The 27926-nt window shown below is 39.9% G+C and overlaps 1 protein-coding gene across 2 annotated transcripts; it reads left to right on the top strand.

Annotated features, from left to right (window-relative positions):
• Window positions 1-5: 5 nt before the first annotated feature.
• Window positions 6-27567, top strand: NKAPD1 (NKAP domain containing 1). Of its 2 annotated transcripts, none has more exons than XM_053690324.1 (7): window positions 6-92; window positions 1282-1357; window positions 6124-6224; window positions 8512-8565; window positions 9668-9820; window positions 18171-18224; window positions 26152-27567. In XM_053690324.1, the coding sequence occupies exons 2-7, from the start codon at window positions 1289-1291 to the stop codon at window positions 26651-26653; spliced, it is 933 nt and encodes a 310-aa protein (XP_053546299.1). In that variant the 5' UTR covers window positions 6-92; window positions 1282-1288; the 3' UTR covers window positions 26654-27567. The 2 variants fall into 2 exon arrangements, with proteins under 2 accessions (XP_053546299.1, XP_053546300.1); XM_053690325.1 differs by lacking the exon at window positions 6-92 and adding an exon at window positions 4724-4779 and having other exon boundaries at window positions 1319-1357.
• The last annotated feature ends 359 nt before the right edge of the window (window positions 27568-27926 follow it).

Genomic DNA, 27926 nt, shown 5'->3' with positions numbered 1-27926 from the left:
TCCGGGTCAGGCCTAGAATGTGTATTTCCGGAAGTGAAGGCAAGCGGAGCCATCCAGTGAGTGTGTGCCCGGAAGAGACGAACCTGCCCATGGTAGGACAGTATGCTGGGATGGGTATTGGTGCAACACCAGGGGGCGGTGGTATGAGAGTTTGATTCACCCTGGGTAGGGCGTTTCAGAAGTGCATCAGCCTGGATAGATCGGCTGCAGGGGGTAGCAGTGTGGGTAATGCTGCTGCAAGGGGCATCTGCCTGGGTAGAGCGGCTGCAAGACCATCAGTCTGGGTAGTGTGTCCTTAGGGGGAATCAGCCTGTGTAGTCTGTTCTCAGGGGGAATAGGGTGACTTCAGGGGCATCAGCCTAAGAACGGTGGCTGCATATCTTTGCAGCCTGGGTAAGTTGGCTGCAGGGGGCATCAGCCTGGGTAAGGTGGCTGCAGGGGGCATCAGCCTAAGAAAGGTGGCTGCATATGGTTGCATCCTGGGTTAGTTGGCTGCAGGGGGCATCAGCCTGGGTAGGGAGGCTGTAGGGGACATCAGCCTGGGTAGGGTGGATGCAGGGGGCATCAGCCTGGGTAGGGTGGATGCAGGGGGCATCAGCCTGGGTAGGGTGGATGCAGGGGGCATCAGCCTGGGGAGGGTGGATGCAGGGGGCATCAGCCTGGGGAGGGTGGATGCAGGGGGCATCAGCCTGGGGAGGGTGGCTGCAGGGGGCATCAGCCTGGGGAGGGTGGCTGCAGGGGGCATCAGCCTGCGTAGGGTGGCTGCAGGTGATTTCAACCTGAGCAGGGTGGCTGCAGGTTGTTTATTAGGGCAGGTAGGTGCTAGAGTGTTATGTGAGGTGTATTGGGGCACTTGCTTTTATTAGGGCAGGTAGCTGCTAGAGTATTAGGGGAGGTAAATAGGGGCCTATGTTTTATTTGAGCAGGTAGGTATTAGTGTTAGAGGAGGTAGGTGCTAGAGTGTTTGTTAGAGGAGGTAATGTATTTTCTTGGGGAAGGTAGTTGCTAGAGTTTTAGTTGAGGTGAATAGAGGCATTGATTTTTGTCATATGCAAAATATAAAGGTGGTTAATTGATGTAATCGATTACAAGATAAATTGGTGTATAGGAGAAACCATTAACAATAGTGGACAGGGATTTTAAAAGGCAGGGCCAATAACAGTGATACTGGGAGAATGCGTTATAGGCAGTAAAGCTTACTGGTGATCAATGGTTAATATAATATTATTGTGTATATTAGAGTTATGTTCTCTTTGTCATTATCTGTTTTGCTATTGACAGGCCTAAAATGTCCCGTGTTCCTCTGGGGAAAGTTCTCCTTCGAAACGTTATACGTCACACAGACGCCCATAATAAGGTAACGAGGCGCTGAGCTGTGAAAGCGCAGTGTACAATCATGTTTAGTACGGTATCTGCACGGTGTACAATGAAGTATGGTAGCTGAACAGTATTCGCCCAGTTAACTGACTTACTGCCCTAATGATGTGTACTGACACTGACAGAGAGATTAGAATTACAACATAGTGCTAGAGCTCAATGTAACTCAGCTGCTGGTTTTACTAAGTCTTAAAGGGACATTCCACCCACATTTTTTTCTTTTATGATTTAGAAAGAGAATGCAATTTTAAACATCTTTCTAATTTATTTATATTATCTAATTTGTTTTATTCTCTTGATATTCTTTGCTGAAAAGCATATCTAGATATGCTCCCTAGCTGCTGATTGGTTGCTGCACATAGAAGCCTTGTGTGATTGGCTCACCATGTGCATTGCCTTTTCTTCAACTAAGGATATTTAAAAAATGAAGCAAAATAAATAATGGAAGTAAATTGTAATGTTTAAATTTCTATTCTCTATCTGAATCATGAAAGAAAGATTTTGGGTTTAGTGGCCCTTTAAGTCATCTGTGTAAATAACAGTTTTAAATATCATCTGTTGATTTGAAGGTCTTTAATATTTAATCATTTTTCATCATTTGAGCTTTGATTTGCAACAATAGGAAGTGTTTTGTGAAATCAATAGAGTTGGAGGTGCTTGAGAAACAGGAAGAAATATCAGATAACTTGTTTTTATTCTGTCCTCATTATTATATCACATTATGCCAGTCTAGCTGCTTGATATTATTATATAATTAGACCCCCTGACGTTTCCCCTTCTTGAACTTCATACAACAAACGTTGATTTCCCAGTTCTATCTTTTGCCCAACAGAAAAAATAATGTAATTCTGGAGATATTTAAAGGGACAGTCAACTCAAAAGTTTTTGTTCTTTAAAGGGACACTGAACCCAAATTTTTTCTTTCATGATTCAGATAGAGCATGTAATTTTAAGTAACTTTCTAATTTACTCCTATTATCAATTTTTCTTTGTTCTCTTGCTATCTTTATTTGAAATAGAAGGCATCTAAGCTAAGGAGCCAGCAAGTTTTTGGTTCAGAACCATGGACAGCATTTGTTTATTGGTGCTGTCCAATCAGCAAGGACAACCCAGGTTGTTCACCAAAAATGGGCCGGCATCTAAACTTACATTCTTGCTTTTCAAATAAACATACCATGATAATGAAGAAAATTTGATAATATGAGTAAATTAGAAAGTTGCTTAAAATTGCATGCTCTATCTGAATCACAAAAGAAAAATTAGTTCAGTGTCCCTTTAAAGAGATAGATAATACCTTTTATTAAAAGGGATTGTTATTTAAAGACCTAGATGAGTTGTTGGTGAAGTAAAGCTCTCTGGTCCAGTTGTCACATACAGTGCACTGTCTGACGCAGCAACTGAAGTTTAGTGCCAGTGTTCTGTTTGTGTTTCCTTATACAAATACTATAATAACTTTAATAATAATTAACCTCTTAAGGACATATGACGGAATTTTTCTGTCATAAAACAATTGAGCAAACTGAAAGCTGTGTCCTTAAAGGGTTAAACAGCGTGCCAGTTAACTGTTCTTTGGTGCTGGAACAATCTGACAATCTGAACTTTAAAGGGACATTGTTCTGTAAAATTATTGCGCCTCTAATATATTCCCAATGATTCTTTTTAGCTGCTGGAGTATATTAAATTATTTGCAAACAGCTCATTTACCTCTATTTTTTAATCTTCATTGAAATAGCTGGGGGGGGGGTCCCTTTTGGAAAGGCCACCTATACTGAAAATATGAACACTTTTGTATTCTTGGTTTAAAATCTATGTAAACAAGAGGCAGCATCATAAATGATCCTCCCAGTGGTCATTAAGAGGTTTTTGTATCTGAAAGGACTTGTTTTGCCCATTGAACCCCCAACCATAATTAACATTTTAATACTCATCAGGCTTTGTTTATATAGAGAGATAACATGAGTAGGTCTGCTTTTCTTGAAGGCTCAGATCACTTAAATGGGCATGTGCTTGAGAACAATAGGTGTTGGTTTTAATGAGCAAAAACAACTATTGCAAATACAGAAATAAACATGAAGTACCATTTACCATATATTTAATACTCTACAGCAAGAATAAGAAGAAAATTTGAAAACATTAAGGAGAACAAATATTTAGTGTTCCTTGTTAATATCTGTTTGACTCTTCATTAGATGCTGATAACAGTGACAATAATAATATAGTAACTTGCATTTGAGTGATACCACTAGTAGACGTGCTGTCCATCATTTTGCCTTTTTTTTTTTTTTTTTTAAAGGGATATTTTGTTCAGAAAAAAAACATACAATTAAAAATAAAAAAAAATCAATTTCTATTATCAAATTTACTTTTTTTCCCATGATATTCTGTGTTGAAGAGATACCTAAATAGGCATCTGGAGCACTAAATGACAGGAAATAGTGCTGCCCTCTAGTGTTCTTGCAAATGTTTAACATTCTTACAAAACTGCTGCCATATTAGTTCTCCAGACAAGAGCTCCTAAGCACACATCTCTGCTTTTCAACAAAAGATATCAAGATTGATAATAAAAGTAAATTAGAAAGTTGTTTAAAAAAAAAAATGAGTTTATATCTTATTTTATTTTTTTTGTATGATGAAATGAATTGTACTGTGAAGCGTCAGCTGCCGTTTGTTCGTCCTTCCTACTACTAAATAAAGTTTTTATATTACTGCACTTTCCTTATCTGGTATATGCAGCTCATTTCACTGATGAAATATTTAAAGGACCAGTCAACACAGTGGATTTGCATAATCAATAAATGCAAGATAATGAGACAATGCAATAGCACTTAGTCTGAACTTCAAATGAGTAGTAGATTTTTTTTTCTGACAATTTTAAGTTATGTCTTTTTCCACTCCCCCTGTACCATGTGACAGCCATCAGCCAATCACAAATGCATACACGTACCATGTGACAGCCAACAGCCATTCACAAATGCATACACACTTATTGTTGCACATGCTCAGTAGGAGCTGGTGACTCCAAAAGTTTAAATATAAAAAGACTGCACATTTTGTTAATGTAAGTAAATTGGAAAGTTGTTTAAAATGGCATGCTCTATCTGAATCATGAAAGTTTAATTTTGATTGAGTGTCCCTTTAAGACATTTAGCCGTCGTGTTTGTGTATTGCTCAGTATTGTTACTGAGCATTTCCCTATAAAATTTGTATATTTATCAATATTGTTGCTAGGAAAATTCCTTGTGTAAATTGTTTTTGAGCAACATCGGCACTGTGTGATAATCTACTGGGCCAGTAGGACACGCTCTGATTCAGTTCTGTAGCTTGATCCAGCTTTTGTATTATTTAGTGATGTCATTGATGATGTAACCTGTGATGTACGTGATGTCACCCACCAACCTCAGTGTAAGTGAAAGATATAAAGCCATGTGTTTTTTGGCTTTTTTTATGTTTTAGTAGTTAAAGGGGCATTCTCAAAATAAAATGCACAAAATCTTTAGAACATTTTATTATGTAAATGCTCATCGTAAAGTGTGTGTCAAACTCCTGCAGACAGGCTGCATTTTAATAGGTGGTTGCTGGCTACATGCGTATGCAATGTTTGATTGGGTTTGACATATGTGTCTAAAATCTATGAGCCACAAAAGATTGTGTGGCCATAATAATAATAATATATATAATTTATCATCCACACCCAGATTCTTACATCAGACTGCCCAATAGTGAGGCGCAATTCATCATTCCAGAGTCTAATGCTGGCGTGCTTTACACCACTCCAGCCGACGCTTGGCATGTTGCTGTGAGGCTTGTGTACAGCTGCCCGAGCCAGGGAAACCTATTTCATGAAGCTCCCAACGCACAGTTCTTGTGCTGATGTTGCTTCCAGAGGCATGTATGTATATGTAATCCAGCTACCAGGTCTCCTGAGGCACACAGTATTCCCATCATTGCCCAAGTACAAACAATATTAGCAATAGTTAAAGGGCCATAATACCCAAATGTTTAAACACTTGAAAGTGATGCAGCATATCTGTAAAAAGCTGACTAAAAAATATCACCTGAACATCTCTATGTAAAAAAGAAAGATATTTTACCTCAAAAGTTCCTCAGTAGCCACATCCCATTGTAAAGGACTTCTAAGCAACAAATCAGTATGTCTGTCCCGGGACAGCGGAAGGAGCGAGCTTTCGTGCACACTCGTCTTATTTCCCTATTCAGTGTAAGGAAGTTTACAGTCAAATCTCATGAGATCACAGTAAAAGAGTTCATGACCTCAGCACTTTCTGATGCTGATTGGCTGCTGTTCATTTCTTCATTTTTTTTTTTTTTAATTTTTTTTACCTGCAGCTGGGCAGCAGCTGAGTATAACTTTTTACACAGAACTTACTCTGCTGAGCTGAGGAAATTGTGAGGTAAAATATCTTCCTTTTTTACATAGAGATGCTCAGGTGATATTTTCCTGTCAGCTTTTTACAGTTATACTGCATCAGTTTCAAGTGATTTAGCATATGAGTATTATGTCCCTTTAATGGATTAACCTACACACAACTAGGCAGCATTAACCAGCCAGTGTAGGGTTAAAATAGGGGGAAAGGGTTTGCAATGTGAAAACATTTTTGTGCTTTTCAGTTACCTGTATGTGACTCTTTATTCTCAAGTGTAATATGAGTGGCTGCTGTTCTTGCACCTGGAATCTCTGCCCTGTGCTGCACCTGCATTATTTATATTTTCTGTGTTTGTTGTTGTCAGATCCAAGAAGAATCCGAAATGTGGAAGATCAGAGAACTGGAGAAGCACACGGAGGAAGTTTACGGATCTAAAAGGCGGAGAACGTCGCCAGAGCTTAACAAGTCAGCACAAAAGCACATTTAGTCAGGGCTGTAAAGGGACCTGATACCCAAATTTTCAAGCACATGAAAGTGATGCAGCATAACTGTAAAAGGCTGACTAAAAATATCACCTGAACATCTCTATGTAAAAAAGGAAGATATTTACCATAACATTTCCTAAGTATTCACATCCCATTGGAAAGGGACTTTAAGCAACCCATGATAATGCTAGTTCAAGGGCTTGCAAGGACGCGTGCATCTGGCATGTGCAAGCAGTCATGTTATTTCCTTATTCAGTTTAAGGAAGTTTACTGTGAAATCTCATCCATCTCACAACATTGCAATGCAAAACCCCAGCACTGCTGATGCTGATTGGCTATTGTTTTGTTTTGTTTCTTTAAACTTGCAGCTGGACAGCAGCTCTAACTGTTCGCATAGCACTTACTCTGGTGAGCTGAAAAAAATTTGAGGTAAAATATCTTCCCTCTTTACATAGAAATGTTTAGGTGATGTTTTCTTGTCAGCTTTTTACAGCTATGCTGCATCACTTTCATGTCATTTTAGGATATGGGTATTATGTCCCTTTAAGGCTTAGAAGACAAGAGTAATTTTATATGTATTCACATCTACCTACGTCTTGCACCAAACACACGTGCACATCTACTTACGCCAAACACACGTGAGCACATACCTGTGTCTTGTGCCAAACACGCCTGCGCACATACCTACTTGTACCAATCACGCGTGCGCTTGTACCTACGCCTTACACCACACACATTTACAGTCTCTATAAATTTTCCTTATATTAATAAACTGATATGTTCAGTTACGCTGATGGCAAAGTTTACTGTTGCCCACACAAATTGTAATTTTTATCTGTACAATCTACCCTATTATAAAAGTAATAATTTTGATGATTTATTAAAAGTTTTAGTTAACACAGAGAGCGAACATTACATGTAATTATAATATTCATGTAAACTTTCTGTGCTTTTCAAACCTCAGACATACAACCCTTAGCAACCCTGTTAACTTAAAGGACCAGTCAACACATTAGATTTGCATAATCAACAAATGCAAGATAACAAGACAATGCAATAGCACTTAGTCTGAACTTCAAATGAGTAGTAGATTTTTTTATAACAAATTTCAAAGCTATGTATATTTCCACTCCCCTTGTACCATGTGATAGCAATCAGCCAATCACAAATGCATATACGTATAGTCTGTGAGTTCTTGCACATGCTCAGTAGGATCTGGTGACTCAAAAATTGTAAATATAAAAGACTGTGCACATTTTTTTTTAATGGAAGTAAATTGGAAAGTTGTTTAAAATTACATGCTGTATCTGAAGCATGACAATTTAATTTAACCTGAGTGTCCCTTTAAAGGGCCATAATACTCCTTATAGGTAAAGAAACCTAATCTTTAAAAAGACTACAATTATTGCACTTGAGTGCTATAATTGTAGTCTTTTTAAAGATTAGGTTTCTGTACCTTACTTTATCTCTGCTAAAATCAAACAAACTACAAAGCACCTACTTTTCCATTATAGATTATCCAGTATTAACTGATTATCTAGTATAATAAGGGTCACTTATTAATATAAGTAGTGCCATTGGTTTACACATTTTGTATACTCCTTATATGTGTTGCATGACATCTTAAGAATATCAACCCTGCACACAGTAGAAGTACTGCTGGTCCTAAGTGGACAATACCACTGATCCAATTGGCAGCGCTTGTTCCACATCTGAATCATGTGAATATTTCCGTACAGAACCAGCAGTGCTCTGCAGGTCCCAAGCAGTGCTTCTACTATGTGTTTAACCCCTTTTGCGGGGTTAAACTCATAGCAGTGCAGGTTCCATGGCTTAATATAACATGCTGTAATGAATTAAGAGCATGTAACGAATCAAAGCAAGTAACAAATTGGAGTATGTGAGTTTTCTTCTATTATGACCCTTTAAAACCGCAAAGAAGTCTCATTCCTATGTCCCTTAGTTACAGTGTGGCACATCTAGCTGCAGCTTCTGTATGTACGTTGACTAAATTGTTCAGCATTTACTGATATAAAACGTGACTGCTGTTTTGTATACAATGTTTACCTGCCGGATTGCTGGCATCTCTTTTAACTTAATTATAAGTAACTTCATCACAGTTTTGTATTTGCTGTATATTTCCTTTAGGTTTGTCACAGTTTCAGGACATAGCACAAGGTTATCTGACTTTTGTTGAATCTGTCAATGTAATAGGAAGCTGATCACCTGTGTCCCTTGCCTCACTTGCTTCTCTCTGTCTCGTGTAGATGGGACCACAGTGGCTATAAGGAGCTGTATCCTGAAGAATTTGATGATAACAAGTAGGTTTCCACACTAATGGTCACTTCAGTATGTATCTAATTGCACCATATGACCATAAATATCATCTAAATATCTATTTACAGCACCCAGCTATCTACATAGCGGCAGTTTTATAAATCGGGTGTCTTCAGCTCTAGTTCTTAAAGGGATATAAAACCCTTTATTTTTTATTTTTTTTATTTCTTGATTCAGATAGATGGGGTACCTTGGCCCTCCAGATGTTTCAGAACTACATTTCCCATGATGCTCAACTGAACATCAGAGTGCCTAAGCATCATGGGTGATATAGTTCTGAAACATCAGGAGGGCCGAGGCTGCCCATCCGTGTAGCGCATGCAATTTTAAACAACTTTCTAATTCACTTCTATTATCAAAAGCAGGGACTTATGCTTAGGAGGCGGCCCTTTTATGGAACACTATATGGCAGCAGTTTTGCAAGAGCACTATTACCTGCCATGTAGTGCTCGAGGTGCTACCTAGGTATCCCTTCAACACAGAATATCGTGTGAACTAAGCAAATTTGATAATAGAAGTAAATTGGAAACTTTTTTTTTTTTAAATCGTATGTTCTATCTAAATCACAAAAGAACATTTTTGTGTTTCATATCCATTTAAAGGCTGCAAAGAAATTATGAAGCTGTATTAAAGCCATCTTTAAACATACATAGTAGTTGTCAACAATGCAGATCTGTTTATAAAATAAATGTTTAAATGTATTTAATAATATCCTTTTTTGTCAACTGGGTCCTTGAAAATGTATTTGACAATTTGTGTGATTACTCTCTGGTGCCTCTTGCCCAGTGATATGGAACCTTGGCACTCGCTGATGTTTTAGAACTACATTACCCATGATGCTTAGGCACTCACTCTGAAACCCGGTTGAGCATCATGGGAAATGTAGTTCTGAAACATCTGGAGGGCCAAGGTTCCCCATACCGCGTAACATCTAGCTGCCGGCATGGCTGACTTGCTGTAACAGAAATACCTGTAATCCTGGAAGCCCTACTGGTCCTGCAGTTGGCGTCCTTTTTTTAAAATCCTGTTCACAGATTCTCTGAAGCAGAGAAAAACTAGATACTGAATTTAATTCTAATCTTGCAGGAGTCGGATGAGATCAGATGGGTTTGATGCAGAAGGGAGCCGAGAGACTGTTAGAGGAACAGCAGCTGATCCCGTTACACTGAGACCGGATGCGCTGAGTGTCCGCACCTTTAACAAGAAATTCTATGCATGTGAGGCTGGCATCCCTGACAGGTAGGTCTTTGCTTGTGTCTAATCCGGTTACACTGTATCTATGTTAGTAGCTATGTACATCTGTACTGTGGGATTTAAACACACAGTCAAGATACTTTATTTATTCAAGTGCATCTACAGAGGTTGTTTAACCCCTTCACTACCATGATTTTCAGAGAAGAACTTACCGGAATTCTTTAGCATTTTTGCTATCACTCCATTTAAACAGAAATTGAGGCTTGTGGTTTTTTTTTTCTCTCGTCAAAACTATATATATATATATATATATTTATTAAAGTAAACAACCCCAAGGTATTGATCTAGGCCCTTTTTGGTATATTTCATGCCATGATTTCACCTCCAAATGCGTTCGTATACATTTTTTTAAAATTTTTTTTTTTACTTTTTCTCAAACTTTGGGATTCCCACTGAAATTGTTTATATACTGCTTGTGCAGTCATAACACAAAATGGTTGTAAAAGCTTCTCTGGGATCCCCTTTGTTCAGAAGTAGCAGGCATATATGGCTTTGCCATTGCTTTTTGGTAATTAGAAGGCCGCTAATTGCAGCTGTGCACCACACTTCTATTATTCACGGCAGTTAAGGGGTTAATCAGGTAGCTTTTATGGTTAATTTTAGCTTTAGTGTAGAGATTACGCTCCCACCTCCTGATCCCTCCCTTATTTATTTTTTTCTGCGGTGTAATGATCCTCCTCAACCCTCCTACCTCCCACTAGTTGCGGACATCTCTAGTACTGGCAGCTGTCTACAAGTACTTTTTTTTTATTTTTTTTTAAACATTTTCTGTAGTGTAGCTCCCCATCCCTCCCTCTTCCTTTATTTTTATTCTGTAGTGTAGAGCCATCCCACTCCCTCCCACATGCACCAGCAGATGATCGTTACAGATGGTGACTCAGTGTCACTGTCTGTAATGATCTGGCATCTGCCTTCATATGGAATAGGAGCACGATTGTACTGTACTGACCATGCTCTACTGCTCGTGCTCCGGTTCCATATGCAGGCAGATGCTTAGAGCTCAGGAACTCCAGCTCTCGGCTGTTACTTTACAGCCTAGACTGCTGGACCCTTTTTTTTTTTTATATATTCTTTAAAGAGACAAGAAACAACAATTTTCTTTCATGATTCAGCATTTACAGTTTAAAACAAAGAAAAAAAGGTTCCACTTTATTTCTATTACTTCATTCTCATAGTATTCTTTGTTGAAGAGGGTATCTAGTTAGGCAGCATGTGCTTAGCAAGCAATGTACAGTTTGAAAACTAGTTAGCAGCAGTGTTTCCACAGTGTTCAACATTGTTAAAAGCACTGCTGCCATATAGTGGTCCAGACACGTAAACGCCCCAGAACCCACCCACATGTTTTTCAATAAAGCATACCGAGTGAATGTAAAGTAAATTTGCTAATACAAGTTAATTGGATTTTATTTTTATTTTTTTACTGCATGCTTTATCTGAATCATGAAATTTTGGGTTTAATGACTCTTTTTTTTACTAAAACGTTTTATAATCATGTTTGTCACTGTCTACATATAGATCTGTGGGCATTACCCTTATTGGCCATTGGGCAGTTGATCCTTGAGAATTAGCCGTGCTATTGGTTTTTATTACTTTCCTTACGGCACAGCAATACTGTGGGTGCTGGTGTCACAAATGTGATATGGCTGTGGCAATAATATTTCTATCAGAGTTGTAAACTGCTTTTAACCCCTTGGGTGACAGTGAGGACAAATACCATCTATTGAGTTAAAACTACTTTTATCTATAACCACAGTTTCATTGTCTCTGGATGGGATTATTATTTGTCTCCTGCAGACACAAAAATAAACAGGTTCATAGAGTTAATCTGTATTGTGAATACAAGTTATAGGGCTAGATTTATTAAAGCTGAGGCGGGCAGGCGCGCGTATACAAGCCCCTGTACGCCTCAGCTCGCCTGTGACGGGGCAAATTTACCCGCAGGTAATCACCATTGCACACAAGCGCAATTTTGCACTCGCTTGCAACCCTGCCCGCGCACAGCCAATCACGCGCGGGCAGGAGCTGTCAATCTCCTCGGTTGGACAAGACCGCAGAGATTGAATTTCGCCACCTTAGAGGTGGCGAAGAGGTTAGGGAAGCGGCGGCTGGTGACCGCTGCTTGTTAAATTACGGCGAGCAAGTTCTTGTGAGAGCTTGCAGCCGTAGGGCTTTGATAAATCAAGCTCATATTGTAAACCCTGGCTGCTACCGGTTGATGCTGCAAATTTTCTCACCAGCAGCCAAGGGCATCACATTTCCTCTGCTACCTTGTGTGGCCCTTTATAAAACTCTTTGTGCTTCACCTCTTCAGATAACCAGCATTCTCTTGTTACCCATCCTAAACAGAGTCCTTCACCTCTCCAGATAAGCAGCATAATCCTGTTACTTGTCCTAAACTGAGTCCTTCACCTCTCCAGATAACCAGCATATTCCTGTTACTTGTCCAAAACTGAGTCCTTCACCTCTCCAGATAACCAGCATATTCCTGTTACTTGTCCTAAACTGAGTCCTTCACCTCTCCAGATAACCAGCATATTCCTGTTACTTGTCCTAAACTGAGTCCTTCACCTCTCCAGATAACCAGCATATTCCTGTTACTTGTCCTAAACAGAGTCCTTCACCTCTTGAGATAACCAGCATATTCCTGTTACTTGTCCAAAACTGAGTCCTTCACCTCTTGAGATAAGCAACATTCTCCTGTAACAGCTGTAACTCACTTTACTCACAAACATAGGGGAGGAGAGCCATGAATATGTCACATGCTGGGAAATCTCAGACCAGGCATGAGGGGGTGAGTGTTAGTGTTGCAGGATGGGGGAGGTGCGCACAACCAAAATCAGTCAAATTACCGAAGAAAACATTTGAAACTAAGTAAAATTGCATAAGAAATACAACCAGTGCATAATTCCTGTCATACTAGACAGCTGCAGGGACAGAAATAAGTCATATTTTACAAACCGTAGAAAACACTGTCCCTACACTTATATGAAAGAGGGGTATTCAGTACTGTATTTTACAGACTGTAGAAAACGGTTACGTGAGCACTGTCCCTACACTTATATGAAAGAGAGGTATTCAGTACTGTATTTTACAGACTGTAGAAAACGGTTACGTGAGCACTGTCCCTACACTTGTATGAAAGAGGGGTATTCAGTACTGTATTTTACAGACTGTAGAAAACGGTTACGTGAGCACTGTCCCTACACTTATATGAAAGAGGGGTATTCAGTACTGTATTTTACAGACTGTAGAAAACGGTTACGTGAGCACTGTCCCTACACTTATATGAAAGAGGGGTATTCAGTACTGTATTTTACAGACTGTAGAAAACGGTTACGTGAGCACTGTCCCTACACTTATATGAAAGAGGGGTATTCAGTACTGTATTTTACAGACTGTAGAAAATGGTTACGTGAGCACTTTCCCTACACTTATATGAAAGAGGGGTATTCAGTACTGTATTTTACAGACTGTAGAAAACGGTTACGTGAGCACTTTCCCTACACTTATATGAAAGAGGGGTATTCAGTACTGTATTTTACAGACTGTAGAAAACGGTTACGTGAGCACTTTCCCTACACTTATATGAAAGAGGGGTATTCAGTACTGTATTTTACAGACTGTAGAAAACGGTTACGTGAGCACTTTCCCTACACTTATATGAAAGAGGGGTATTCAGTACTGTATTTTACAGACTGTAGAAAACGGTTACGTGAGCACTTTCCCTACACTTATATGAAAGAGAGGTATTCAGTACTGTATTTTACAGACTGTAGAAAACGGTTACGTGAGCACTGTCCCTACACTTATATGAAAGAGAGGTATTCAGTACTGTATTTTACAGACTGTAGAAAACGGTTACGTGAGCACTTTCCCTACACTTGTATGAAAGAGGGGTATTCAGTACTGTATTTTACAGACTGTAGAAAACGGTTACGTGAGCACTGTCCCTACACTTGTATGAAAGAGAGGTATTCAGTACTGTATTTTACAGATTGCAGAATACGGTTACGTGAGCACTTTCCCTACACTTATATGAAAGAGGGGTATTCAGTACTGTATTTTACAGACGGTAGAAAACGGTTACGTGAGCACTTTCCCTACACTTGTATGAAAGAGGGGTATTCAGTACTGTATTTTACAGACTGTAGAAAACGGTTACGTGAGCACTGTCCCTACACTTATATGAAAGAGGGGTATTCAGTACTGTATTTTACAGATTGTAGAAAACGGTTACGTGAGCACTGTCCCTACACTTATATGAAAGAGAGGTATTCAGTACTGTATTTTACAGACTGTAGAAAATGGTTACGTGAGCACTTTCCCTACACTTATATGAAAGAGGGGTATTCAGTACTGTATTTTACAGACTGTAGAAAACGGTTACGTGAGCACTTTCCCTACACTTATATGAAAGAGAGGTATTCAGTACTGTATTTTACAGACGGTAGAAAACGGTTACGTGAGCACTGTCCCTACACTTATATGAAAGAGAGGTATTCAGTACTGTATTTTACAGACGGTAGAAAACGGTTACGTGAGCACTGTCCCTACACTTATATGAAAGAGAGGTATTCAGTACTGTATTTTACAGACGGTAGAAAACGGTTACGTGAGCACTTTCCCTACACTTATATGAAAGAGGGGTATTCAGTACTGTATTTTACAGATTGCAGAAAACGGTTACGTGAGCACTTTCCCTACACTTATATGAAAGAGAGGGGGTGTTCTCACCTCCCCAATTTACAAGTGCATAATAAAAAGACAATGCAATAACACCTACTCTTAATTTCAAATAAGCAGATTTTTTTTTTCTTACAAATTTTTTTTTCCTCCCATTTTCCTGACCCTGTATCGTGTGACAGACATCAGCCAATCAAAGAATAGTATATGTATACCCTGTGAGCTTGTGCACATGCTCGGTGGGATATAAAAAGACTGTGCAATTTTCCTCCAGGCTCAACATATATTATATTTAAGAGATGGGCACAAAAAGGCTTAATATTTCTTCACCAATTAGAGGACAAAGAATTAAAGGCAATTAAAACATTTGCTGTGTTCTCACTGGAATTCTCCCTGCCTTACAAAGAGTTTTATGCATACCTACAAATTGGCAATTATTATGGACAACTGACAGGGAAGCACCACGTAGCGATAAACCCAATTTCAATATGGTATAACCCTCCGAGGATAAGGGCAGGTAAAGATAACTTAGAAAAGATACAATTAAAATGGCTGAGAGATTTTGCTGAGATCTCCTTTGAGGATCTACAGCAGAGAATCCAGACGATGTTCATAACATCAGGGAATATTGTCTGGAGAGAATCGCACATGAAACTACTATATAAGCATATATTACACCTGCAGACTTGTCTAGGTGGTCAAAGCGAGAGGAATATAGTTGCTATAGATGCAGATTCCAGAAGGCAGACCTTAACCATTGTATATGGTCGTGCCCGAAAATTCAAAAATTCTGGAATAGAGTAAATTATTAGCTAAACAGATTTCTTGTGAGGAAAACTAGGTTGGATGCCAAACAGGTCTTTTTTTCTGCAGGATAGGGGTCAAGTCGGGGAAAATATAGCTTTAAAAAATACAGTAGTATTAACTGGACGTAATTTGCTGTTGAGGTCCTGGAAAGCAGGAAATAGCCTGTCTATGAAGGAATTCAACAACAAAATTCTTTTACAGATTCATATGGAGCAGTATGAGATTACCTTACCTCAGGAAAAAAAGATCAGCAGGTTTTTTCAGAAATGGCTGAAGGTGATAATATATTTTTCCTGATGCACTACAGAAACAGATAATCTGATTATTTTAGTATGGCGCTGCTAACAGGCAGATTTCCTAGCTTTTGTTTGTGTTTGGTTCCTATAGATAAAGGAGGGGAGTTGAGAGAGCAAAGAAGGCTTAAAGGGACAGTCTAGTTAAAATTAAACTTTCATGATTCAGATAGGGCATGCAATTTTAAACAACTTTCCAATTTACTTCTATTATTTAATTTGCTCAATTCTTTAGATATCCTTTGTTGAAGAAATAGCAGTGCACATGTGTGAGCCAATCGCACAAGGCCTCTAGGTGCAGAAACCAATCAGCAGCTACTGAGCATATCTAGATATGCTTTTTCAGCAAGTGATATCAAGAGAATGAAGCAAATTAGATAATAGAAGTAAATTAGAAAGTTGTTTAAAATGACATGCTCTTTCTAAATCACAAAAGAAAAAAATTGGCTTTCATGTCCCTTTAAGGTACAAATAGAGAGAATCAATCAAATATTTAAATGACATAATAATATGTCATGGTCCCAGAGCAACAAAAGGTGCTCAATACTCCATTAATAAAAGAAAAACAAGGTAAATGATTAGGTGGAGTACACTGGACAACTCTGGATTAAAAAGCTAAATATTTTAAACACCAACAAGCGCCACTCTCAGTGACATACTTTAGGGCTAGATTTATAAAGCCCCTGCGGCAGCAAGTTCTCACAAGAACTTGCTCGCAGCGGTCACCAGACCGCTGCTTCCCTAACATCTTCGCCACCTCTATTGTGGCGAAATGAAATCTCCTTGGTCGAGTCCGACCGAGGAGATTGACAGCTCCTGCCCGCTAGTGATTGGCTGTGCGCGGGCAGGGGGCGGGATTGCACGCGAGCGCAAAATTGCGTTCGTGTGCAATGTTAATTACCTGCGGGTAATTTCGCCCCGACACAGGCGAGCTGAGGCGTACAGAGGTGCGTATACGCGCCCCTGTACGCCTCAGCGTTGATAAATTTAGCCCTTATAGTAGGGTGCAAAGGATTTCAGCCAGTTTACATTGGGTGATTTGTGGGTCAATTTTGCATGTCCCCTAGGTCCGGGTTTTGAGAATTTCTTAGGCTAAGGGCAGATGTATCTATGTATATTTGAAAGGTATAATTAAACGTCAAAGAGACTGACTTACCTGGGCACTAGGTGTAGGATGCAACATGATTATGGTAAAATATAACCAGATGCAAAGACACCCAGATACAGATTGTGCCTTGGCTCATATTAAGAGACGTCGTATGTGAAGATTTTGAATGAAAGGCAAATTACTATGACCGAAAGGCAAAATATTCAAAGCCCTATTAAGTATCATCTTCATTAATACATTTAGGTTAGGAGCATAGGGTTGTATGCAGTAGGTATTATATGTTTTATGGGTTAATTAGTTTGTGTTCTTCACATATAGATTTTGAGAAATGTATGTTTAGTCAATGGCAGAAGGGACTTGGATACATAATTAAAGGTTAAGAGATGGATCTTCCTGGACACTATGTCTAAAATGTAAGATGTAAAATGATTTTTATTAGATAACCGGTGGTAAAGAGAGCCAGTTATGGATCAAGCTTTGGTTTGTGTTATGAGATATTTATGTTAAATTTATTGTGGAATTGATCTTGGAAAAACAATAATCAAAATTGGGGGGGGGAAGACTGTGCAATATTTGATAATGGAAGTAAATTGGAAAGTGTCTTAAAACGGCTGCTCTTTCTGAATCATAAAAGTTTATTCTGACTTGAGTGTCCCTTTAAACAATACGAGCACACATCTCCTGAATTAGGCATGGGAGTCAAAATGAAGCTGTCATAATTCCGTTAGCAGTTTACTTGTTATCAAATGTACCTCTTTCTTTTGGTCTCCTTTGTTAAGACTTGGTGCCTTTTTATGAGAGCATACTCAGGTAGGCCCAGGAATGTGCACATCTCTTTTGCACTATACTGAAAACTAAATTACGGGGATGTTGTTTATACATTAAAAATGATCGGCAACCAAATATTTTATAGTTTTTCATAATAAATTTTACTAAACTTTATTATTTAAACAAATTCATAGTAGCGGGTAAAGCATGTTTGTGCACTACCTATACTGCTGTATTAATGCTTACTGGTTAATAGAGACAACTCCCACAGTTGTATTGTGGCTATGGTGGTATCAGGCTCAGCAAGTTCACATAATACTATTTAAAATGTATTTAAGAGAGAAAATATTAAAAAAAGCCTGGGCATCTTCAAGGGCATAAAAATTGGTTCATTTTGTATGGGCATCTTCAAGGGTATAAAAAGGGCATAACTGTTTTAAAATAAGTGTTTTCGTGCACACTTTTACAACAGTATTGTGGTTGCAGTGTTGTGGGTGCAGATATTGTCTTTTGTGACGGTGACACCCACCACATCGCAATTCAAAGATTTTGCCGGCCGTCCATCTGTCTTTACAACACGTGAGGGGCCACATTATTGTATTTAGGGTTAACAGAGGGACTAACAGGATTTTCTGCAAAAAAAAATAATTTCCTGCAACTTTAATTCTCATTACAGATGGGGACACAGTGGCTATAAGGAACTGTATCCTGAGGAATTTGAAACGGACAGGTTAGTTCTTGTTTTCCTGTGTATTTTCTGTATGTATTATTTAATGTTATCTTTATTTTTTTTCTAAATACATTCTGGTTTTGTTTGAAGTTATTTTATGTAACCTTCATTTTAAAATGATTTTTTTCCCTAGTCATGAAAGGGAAATGTACTATTTTCTTCTGTGTCTGTCTGAGGGAGTTTTTGTATTTGCTGATAAGAAGAAACTACGCACAAACAGTCTCATTATGTTACTCAGTCTGATAAGCTGGGAGCAAATAAAACAAGGGCCTGTAGCTCATTGTGTTTATCTTAGTGTGTCTGTTTGTTCAACATCTTTCAGTGTAGGACGTTTGTGAGTTGTATCTTGTACTGACTGGTGATACTCAAATCCTGCTCACATTATAGTAAATCCTGCTCACATTAAAGTAAGTTGTGCACACGTTTTAGTAACTTGTGCGCACGTTTTAGTAACTTGAGCGCATGTTTTAGTAACTCATGCACACATTAAAGTAGCTTGTGCGCACAATTTACGGCCACATGTAGGTCTTTCAGACTGGAAAGATTGCTTATAATATACCCAGCTGTGTGCCTTTCAGACTTGTGATAATGATACTTTACAAAAATGAATAGGGAAAATAATTTGTTACTTTAATGCTTGTTTAGTTGATCAAATACAGCGCACTGTAATTCACTCATAAATGATAAATTGCATCACATGTGACAAACAAAGCCATTTTAGTGACTGCAACTGGTCAGCAATAAGTGTAGGGTGTGATTCCATAGCTTGTGACATGTTTCCTATAGAGCCTCGGTGTGGCCATACATTGTGCACTTGATTTAGTAAATTGTGTTCACATTTTAGTAAAGATTTATAAAAAAAAATATTGTGTGGCCACTCTGGGGTTCCGTAGTAGGTAGACTCCAGAGTGTGCACGTGTGGGGCACGATATGTCAGCAGTTTAACTTGTGCACAAGATGGCAGCAGTTCACTCTTTAAAGGACCAGTCAACACATTAGATTTGCATAATCAACAAATGCAAGATAACAAGACTATGTGATAGCACTTAGTCTGAACTTCAAATGAGTAGTAGATTTTTAAAAAACAAATTTCAAAGTTATGTATATTTCCACTCCCCTTGTACCATGTGATATCAATCAGCCAATCACAAATGCATATACGTATAGCCTGTGAATTCTTGCACATGCTCAGTAGGATCTGGTGACTCAAAAATTGTAAATATAAAAGACTGTGCACATTATTTTTAATGGAAGTACATTGGAAAGTTGTTTAAAATTACATGCTGTATCTGAATCATGAAAATTTAATTTAACCTGAGTGTCCCTTTAAAACAGTTCCCTTTATGTTTTCAAAAAATGTTACCAATTCAGTGCACTGTTTCCAACTGTGTCTTGCAGACTACTCTTCCTCAGTACTAGGCATTATCTAGCTTCCACCTATTTTTTCAGTTGTTTTGTGGTATGGTACTTACAGAGTAAGGGGGAAAGCCTAATACACTTGACTTTTTTCCTAAATAGATTGCTGATACTTATGTGCTGTTGCTCTGAACATGTAGGAATTGATTTTGTAATTTTAAAGGGACAGTCTACACTTTATTACCCATTCTCCAGTTTTGCATAACCAACACAGTTATAGTAATACACTTTCTCCAACATTGGTGTGTCCGGTCCACGGCGTCATCCATTACTTGTGGGAAATATTCTCCCCCACAGGGAAAGGCAAGGAGAGCACACAGCAAGAGCTGTCCATATAGCTCCCCCTCTGGCTCCGCCCTCCAGTCATTCTCCTTGCCGCTCTGAACAAGTAGCATCTCCACGGGGATGGTGAGGAGTTTGTGGTGTTAGTTGTAGTTTTTTATTCTTCTATCAAGAGTTTGTTATTTTAAAATAGTGCTGGCTTGTACTATTTACTCTACAACAGAAAAGTGATGAAGATTTCTGTTTAAGAGGGCTATGATTTTAGCACAAGTAACTAAAATCCATTCTGTTACCACGCAGGACTGTTGAAACCAGAGAACTTCAGTTGGGGGTAACAGTTTGCAGACTTATCTGCTTCAGGTATGACTAGTCTCCTTCTAACAACACAGGCTAATGCTAGTTGAGTCATTTTTCCCCTCAGGGAAAACGGTAAGCCATTTTTCTTTCACCTCAGCAAAAAAGATAACAGGCTCCCCCTTTTTGATTTTTATGCTGGTAGACACTGTCAGGGTCCAAATCGATTGTTTTTTATTACAATATGATGGCAATTGAAATGTTTTATAAGCTCATATACACTTGGAGACGTTTTTTTATTGATCTGGCTTGCTTTAGACACCTAAATCTAGTCAGGAAGGCCCCTTCACTCTAGTGAACTGAGGGAGGAGGCCTCATTTTGGCACTTCAGTTAATTTCAAGGCAGTGCATGCAGTTCCATGTGAGAGGGTCCTGTGGCTCAGAAAGTGACTCCAGAAGGCTTATTTCTGTGGATGATTGACCCCTAAGAAAGGTAAAAGCTGCAGCAATGCTGTAGCAGGGATTGTGGTGTATAAAAACAGTTAAATCCAACAATTAGCTCCGGTTTAAAGTGTGTCATTTTATTATTTAAAGAGACAGTAACGTTTTTGTTTAAAATCGTTTTTATTGCATTGTTTGCCTGCCTAAATCTGTTTAACATGTCTGTGCCATCAGATAACCTATGTTCTGTGTGTGTAGAGACAAATGTGGTTCCCCCTTCAAGTGTTTGTGATAATTGTGCCATAGCGTCCAAACAAAATGAGGACAGCTCTGTTACATTTCATAATGTTGCCCAAGATGATTTATCTAATGAATGTAGTGGGGATAGTTCTACATCCTCTCCTTCTGCGTCTACACCAGCTTTGCCCGCGCAGGCGACACCTAGCGCGCCAGTGCTTATTTCTATGCAACAATTAACAGCAGTAGTGGATAATTCTATAGCAAATCTTTTATCCAAACTGCCAGAATTTCAGAGAAAGCGTGATTGTTCAGCTTTAAATACAGATAAAAGGGATGAACAATCAGACGCTGACGATGCTTTATCTATTTTACCCTCACATCAATCGGAATTGGCTGTGAGGGAAGGGCTGTCTGAGGGTGAAATTTCAGACTCAGGAAAGATTTCTCAACAGGCAGAACCTGATATAGTAGCATTTAAGTTTAAGCTAGAACATCTCCGCGCTTCGCTAAAGGAGGTATTAGCTACTCTGGATGACTGTTATTCTATGGTAGTACCAGAGAAGTTGTGCAAATTGGACAAATTTTTAGAGGTCCCAGTGCACGACAACGCTTTTCCAATACCCAAAAGGGTAGCGAACATAGTGGAAAAGGAGTGGGAGAAGCCAGGTGTACCCTTTGCCCCACCTCCTATATTTAAGAAAATGTTTCCCATAGTAGACCCTAGAAGGGACGCATGGCAGACGGTCCCGAAGGTTGAGGGAGCTGTTTCAACACTAGCGAAGCGCACCACTATTCCTATAGAGGACAGCTGCGCTTTCAAAGATCCTATGGATAAAAAATTGGAAGGATTGCGTAAAAAGATTTTTGTTCAGCAAGGGTTCATCCTTCAACCAGCTTTGTGTGTTATTACTGTCACTTCAGCGGCGTCCTTTTGGTTCGAGGAACTAGAAAGGTCGCTCCAGAAAGAGACTTCCTATGAAGAAGTCATAGACAGAATTCACACATTAAAATTAGCTAATTCCTTTATATTGGATGCCGCCTTTCAAATAACGAAATTGGTGGCGAAAAACTCAGGTTTTGCTATAGTAGCGCGGAGGGCGCTTTGGATAAAATCCTGGTCGGCAGATGTGTCGTCCAAGACTAAGTTACTTAATATTCCTTTCAAGGGTAAGACCCTTTTTGGGCCGGAATTGAAGGAAATTATTTCAGACATCACTGGGGGTAAGGGCCATGCCCTCCCACAGGATAGGCCTTTTAAGGCTAAGAACAAGTCTAATTTTCGTTCCTTTCGCAATTTCAGGAACGGACCGGCTAATAACTCCACTGCCGCTAGACAAGAAGGTAACGCGGCCCAGCCCAAACCCGCTTAGAAGCCCATGCAAGGCTGGAACAAGGGTAAACAGACCAAGAAACCTGCTGCTGCTTCCAAGACAGCATGAAGGGGTAGCCCCCGATCCGGGACCGGATCTGGTAGGGGGCAGACTATCTCTCTTCGCTCAGGCTTGGGCAAGAGATGTTCCGGATCCCTGGGCACTAGAGATAGTCTCCAAGGGATACCTGCTAGAGTTCAAGGGACTTCCTCCAAGGGGAAGGTTCCACCTGTCTCGCTTATATTCAGACCAGATAAAGAAACGGGCATTCTTACATTGTGTAAGAGACCTATCAAAGATGGGAGTGATAAACCCAGTCCCCTCCGGGGAACAAGGTCTAGGTTTTTACTCAAACCTGTTTGTGGTTCCCAAAAAAGAGGGAACTTTCAGGCCAATTCTGGATTTAAAGATATTAAACAAGTTCCTCGGAGTTCCATCCTTCAAAATGGAAACCATTCGGACAATCTTGCCAACAATCCAGCAGGGTCAATATTTGACTACCGTGGATCTAAAGGATGCGTATCTGCATATTCCAATCCACAAAACTCATCATCAGTTCCTGAGGTTCGCCTTTCTGGACAAACATTACCAGTTCGTGGCTCTTCCATTCGGTTTAGCCACCGCTCCCAGAATTTTCACAAAGGTGCTAGGGTCCCTTCTAGCGGTCCTAAGGCCGAGGGGCATCGATGTAGCACCTTATCTAGACGACATCCTAATCCAAGCGTCGTCTCTTTCCAAAGCAAGGGCCCACACAGACATTGTGTTGGCTTTTCTCAGATCTCACGGGTGGAAGGTGAACATAGAAAAGAGTTCACTGTCACCGTCCACAAGGGTTCCTTTTCTGGGAACAATAATAGATTCTGTGGAAATGAAGATCTTCCTGACAGAAGTCAGAAAGCTAAAGCTTCTAAACGTTTGTCGAGTTCTTCATTCTGTTCCTCAACCCTCCATAGCTCAGTGCATGGAAGTAATAGGACTAATGGTCGCAGCAATGGACGTGGTTCCTTTTGCTCGAATTCATCTAAGACCATTACAGCTGTGCATGCTCAATCAGTGGAATGGGGACTATACAGACTTGTCTCCCCAAATTCAAGTAGACCAGGTAACCAGGGACTCACTTCTCTGGTGGTTGACCCAGGATCACCTGTCTCAGGGAATGAGTTTCCGCAGACCGGAGTGGGTCATCGTCACGACCGACGCCAGCCTCTTGGGGTGGGGCGCGGTCTAGGACTCCCTGAAATCTCAGGGCCTATGGTCTCGGGAAGAGTCGCTTCTCCCGATAAACATTTTGGAACTAAGAGCAATATTCTATGCGCTCCTGGCTTGGCCTCAGCTAGCAGAAGCCAGGTTCATAAGATTTCAGTTGGACAACATAACGACTGTTGCGTACATCAATCATCAGGGGGGAACAAAGAGTTCCCTAGCGATGAAGGAAGTAACCAAGATTATCCAATGGGCAGAGAATCACTCCTGCCATCTATCTGCTATTCACGTCCCAGGAGTAGACAACTGGGAAGCGGACTATTTGAGTCGTCAGACTTTCCATCCGGGGGAGTGGGAACTGCACCCGGAGGTCTTTGCTCAGTTAACCCAATTATGGGGCATTCCAGACATGGATCTAATGGCGTCCCGTCAGAACTTCAAGATTCCTTGCTACGGGTCCAGATCCAGGGATCCCAAGGCGACTCTAGTGGATGCATTAGTGGCGCCTTGGTAGTTCAACCTAGCGTATGTGTTTCCACCGTTTCCTCTCCTTCCCAGGCTCATAGCCAGGATCAAACAGGAGAAGGCCTCGGTGATTCTGATAGCTCCTGCGTGGCCACGCAGGACTTGGTATGCAGACCTGGTGAATATGTCATCGGCTCCACCATGGAAGCTACCTTTGAGACAGGATCTTCTAGTACAAGGTCCATTCGAACATCCAAATCTAGTTTCTCTGCAGCTGACTGCTTGGAAATTGAACGCTTGATTTTATCCAAGCGTGGGTTTTCAAATTCTGTGATAGATACTCTGGTCCAAGCCAGAAAACCTGTGACTAGAAAGATTTACCATAAAATATGGAAAAAATATATCTGCTGGTGTGAATCCAAGGGATTCTCCTGGAGTAAGATTACAATTCCAAAGATTCTCTCCTTTCTCCAAGGTTTGGATAAAGGGTTGTCAGCTAGTTCTCTAAAAGGACAGATTTCTGCTTTATCTGTCTTGTTACACAAACGACTGGCAGCTGTGACAGATGTACAAGCTTTTGTTCAGGCTTTGGTTAGAATCAAGCCTGTTTACAGACCCATGACTCCTCCTTGGAGTCTAAATTTAGTTCTTTCAGTTCTTCAAGGGGTTCCGTTTGAACCTTTACATTCCATAGATATTAAGTTATTATCTTGGAAAGTTCTGTTTTTGGTTGCTATTTCTTCTGCTAGAAGAGTTTCTGAATTATCTGCTTTGCAATGTAATCCACCCTATCTGGTTTTCCATTCAGATAAGGTTGTTTTGCGTACTAAGCCTGGTTTTATTCCAAAAGTTTTTTCCGACAAGAATATTAACCAGGAAATAGTTGTTCCTTCTCTGTGTCCGAATCCAGTTTTAAAGAAGGAACGTTTATTACACAATTTAGATGTTGTTCGTGCTTTAAAGTTCTACTTAGAAGCAACAAAAGATTTTAGACAAACCTCATCTTTGTTTGTCGTTTACTCTGGTAAGAGGAGAGGTCAAAAAGCTACTGCTACCTCTCTCTCTGGCTGAAAAGCATTATCCGATTGGCTTATGAGACTGCCGGACGGCAACCTCCTGACCGAATCACAGCTCACTCTACTAGGGCTGTGGCTTCCACTTGGGCCTACAAGAACGAGGCTTCTGTTGATCAGATATGTAAGGCAGCGACTTGGTCCTCTGCACACTTTTGCCAAATTCTACAAATTTGATACTTATGCTTCTTCGGAGGCTATTTTTGGGAGAAAGGTTTTGCAAGCCGTGGTGCCTTCCATTTAGGTAACCTGATTTGCTCCCTCCCTTCATCCGTGTCCTAAAGCTTTGGTATTGGTTCCCACAAGTAATGGATGACGCCGTGGACCGGGCACACCAATGTTGGAGAAAACAGAATTTATGCTTAACTGATAAATTACTTTCTCCAACGGTGTGTCCGGTCCACGGCCCGCCCTGGTTTCCTAATCATGTTGAAATTTTTTTTCTTTATACACTACAGTCACCACGGCACCCTATAGTTTCTCCTTTTTCTCCTAACCGTCGGTCGAATGACTGGGGGGGGGGAGCCAGAGGGGGAGCTATATGGACAGCTCTTGCTGTGTGCTCTCCTTGCCTTTCCCTGTGGGGGAGAATATTTCCCACAAGTAATGGATGACGCCGTGGACCGGACACACCGTTGGAGAAAGTAATTTATCAGGTAAGCATAAATTCTGTTTTTTACCTCTGTGATTACCTTGTATCTAAGCCTCTGCAAACTGCCCCTTATTTCAGTTCTTTTGACAGACTTGCATTTTAGCCAATCAGTGCTAACTTCTAGGTAACTCTACGTGCGTGAGCACAATGTTATCTATATGACACACATGAACTAACACCCTCTAGTGGTGAAAAACAGTCAAAATGCATTCATATAAGAGGCAGCCTTCAAGGTCTAAGAAATTAACACATGAACCTCCTAGGTTTAGCTTTCAACTAAGAATACCAAGAGGACATAGCAAAATTGGTGATAAAGTAAATTGGAAAGTTGTTTAAAATTACATGACCTATCTTAATTATGAAAGTTTATTTTGGACTAGACTGTCCCTTTCAGTGCAAATAGCTATGCCCTTTTCTGTTGTTTTGGGAAATGTTTGTTTGGGAAATGCAGGATAACATTGTTCAATTTTTCTAATTTTGTTATATTTCAGTGACAGGGAAAGTAAAAGCCGCAGAAGGAATGTCAATGGCCAAGAAAAGCGTGGGACGCAAACAGAGCAAGGGTCCCACAAAAGAAAAAGATCAAAGAAAACGCACAAGAAGAAACAAAAGAAACGCTCACACAAAAAGCTGAAGAAACGAAAGAAGGAACAGGTGGAATCTACTGAGACGTCAAGTGACAGTGACAGCTCAGATGACAGCATGGACAAGCCCAAAAAATCCAAACACAAGAAAAAGACTCGTAAAAAGGTTGCAAGGAAACAACCGTCATCATCTGGGCAGGAGAGCAGATCGTCCAGTGATGAGACGAGTAGCTCGGAAGACAGTGAGATGGAGGAACGCAGGAGCAGACGCACAAAAAGATCGCGTAAGAAACAGCACCACAGATCCAAATCTAAGAAGGAAGCGGAGATACAAGAAAGGAAAAATAAACGGACCAACTGGAAAGTGGCAAAAGATGAGGGGTCGGATAGTTCAGATGAAGAAGACTGATGGGTCTGAGGGTTTTACCATAAGCGGCGAGACAGAGTTCTCCGAACTACAAATTACATTTCCCCCCCTCCTATTGTTTCAGAGGTGCAATATGTCTTGTTTATTCCCAGTGTGGAATAAGTTGTCTAAGAACTGTTTACTGCAACTTTGCTCATAGTACTAGAACAAACCAATAGCAGCGAATTCCAGTGATAAAGTGGAAATAACAAACCTACCAGAAGGAAGATATTTTTTTGAACATAAAATAAAGGAACATGGAAAACGTATACAAAGGTTTATGGGAAAGCCACATAATAGAAAACATTACAAGGTGTGGAAACTGCACCTTTTGTGTTGTGTTGTACAGAGCTCAGGATTATTTGATGCAATGTGTTTTTTTTTTTACAGGTGAGCAGCATACTTATATAAGTATTGAGGTTATATAACACGATACAACTCTGTTAGATTATTATCAGTTTGTATGTTATTCAGGACGTATAGCCTGTACTGAGATGCAGTGATCCTGAGGCCGATATATTACAAGAAATAATAAATAATCCTTTATGGGCTGTTTATAAAACTTTCTTGAACTGAATTACAAACAGAAATCTGGTTTCTCTGCCATACAGGTTTTCTGCCTGGGCTCATTCACCTGGATATGGTGGTCTGCCTGGGCTCATTCACCCGGATACAGTGGTCTGCCTGGGCTTATTCACCCGGATACGGTGGTCTTGTTCTCCACCAAAATGGCGCAATTAAAACCTCTTTGAGTTATGGTTTTGGGTTATTTGTTTTCTTTAGTAACTGTTAGTGTTGGGCTTTTATATGAGTGGGATTCAGTTAAAGGGACAGTGTACTGTAAATTTTTCTCCCCTTTTAATGTCTTCCTTATGACCCATTTTACCTGCTGGGGTGTATTAAATTGTTTACAAATAGCTCCTTTACCTTTATCTTTTTTATCTCAAATAGCTGCTTTTACCTGTTGAAACAGTCACCTATACTGAAATTTTCAACACTGCAATATTGGCTATAGAACAGCTATGAAAACAACGGACAGAAGTAAAGGGAAGTTTCTGCAACTGCTTTGAATGCAATGAACACTTAACTGCTTTCCTGAGTATATTGTCCCTTAAAGTGCTGTATCCTCTTTTACCCGGCTCCTCAAATTACTTCTGGCTCCTCACATTTGTTTTTGTTATCTTATGTATATCTATCTATAAATGCTTTTACTGGCTCACTCACCACACATTTAAAGGGACAGTATACACCAATTTTCATATAACTGCATGTAATA

This window comes from Bombina bombina, chromosome 8 (assembly GCF_027579735.1).
Source record: "Bombina bombina isolate aBomBom1 chromosome 8, aBomBom1.pri, whole genome shotgun sequence".
NCBI classification, from domain to species: Eukaryota; Metazoa; Chordata; class Amphibia; order Anura; family Bombinatoridae; genus Bombina; species Bombina bombina.
The sequence above is the reverse complement of the archived record's forward strand: the minus strand, read 5'-3'. Positions and strand labels throughout refer to the sequence as shown.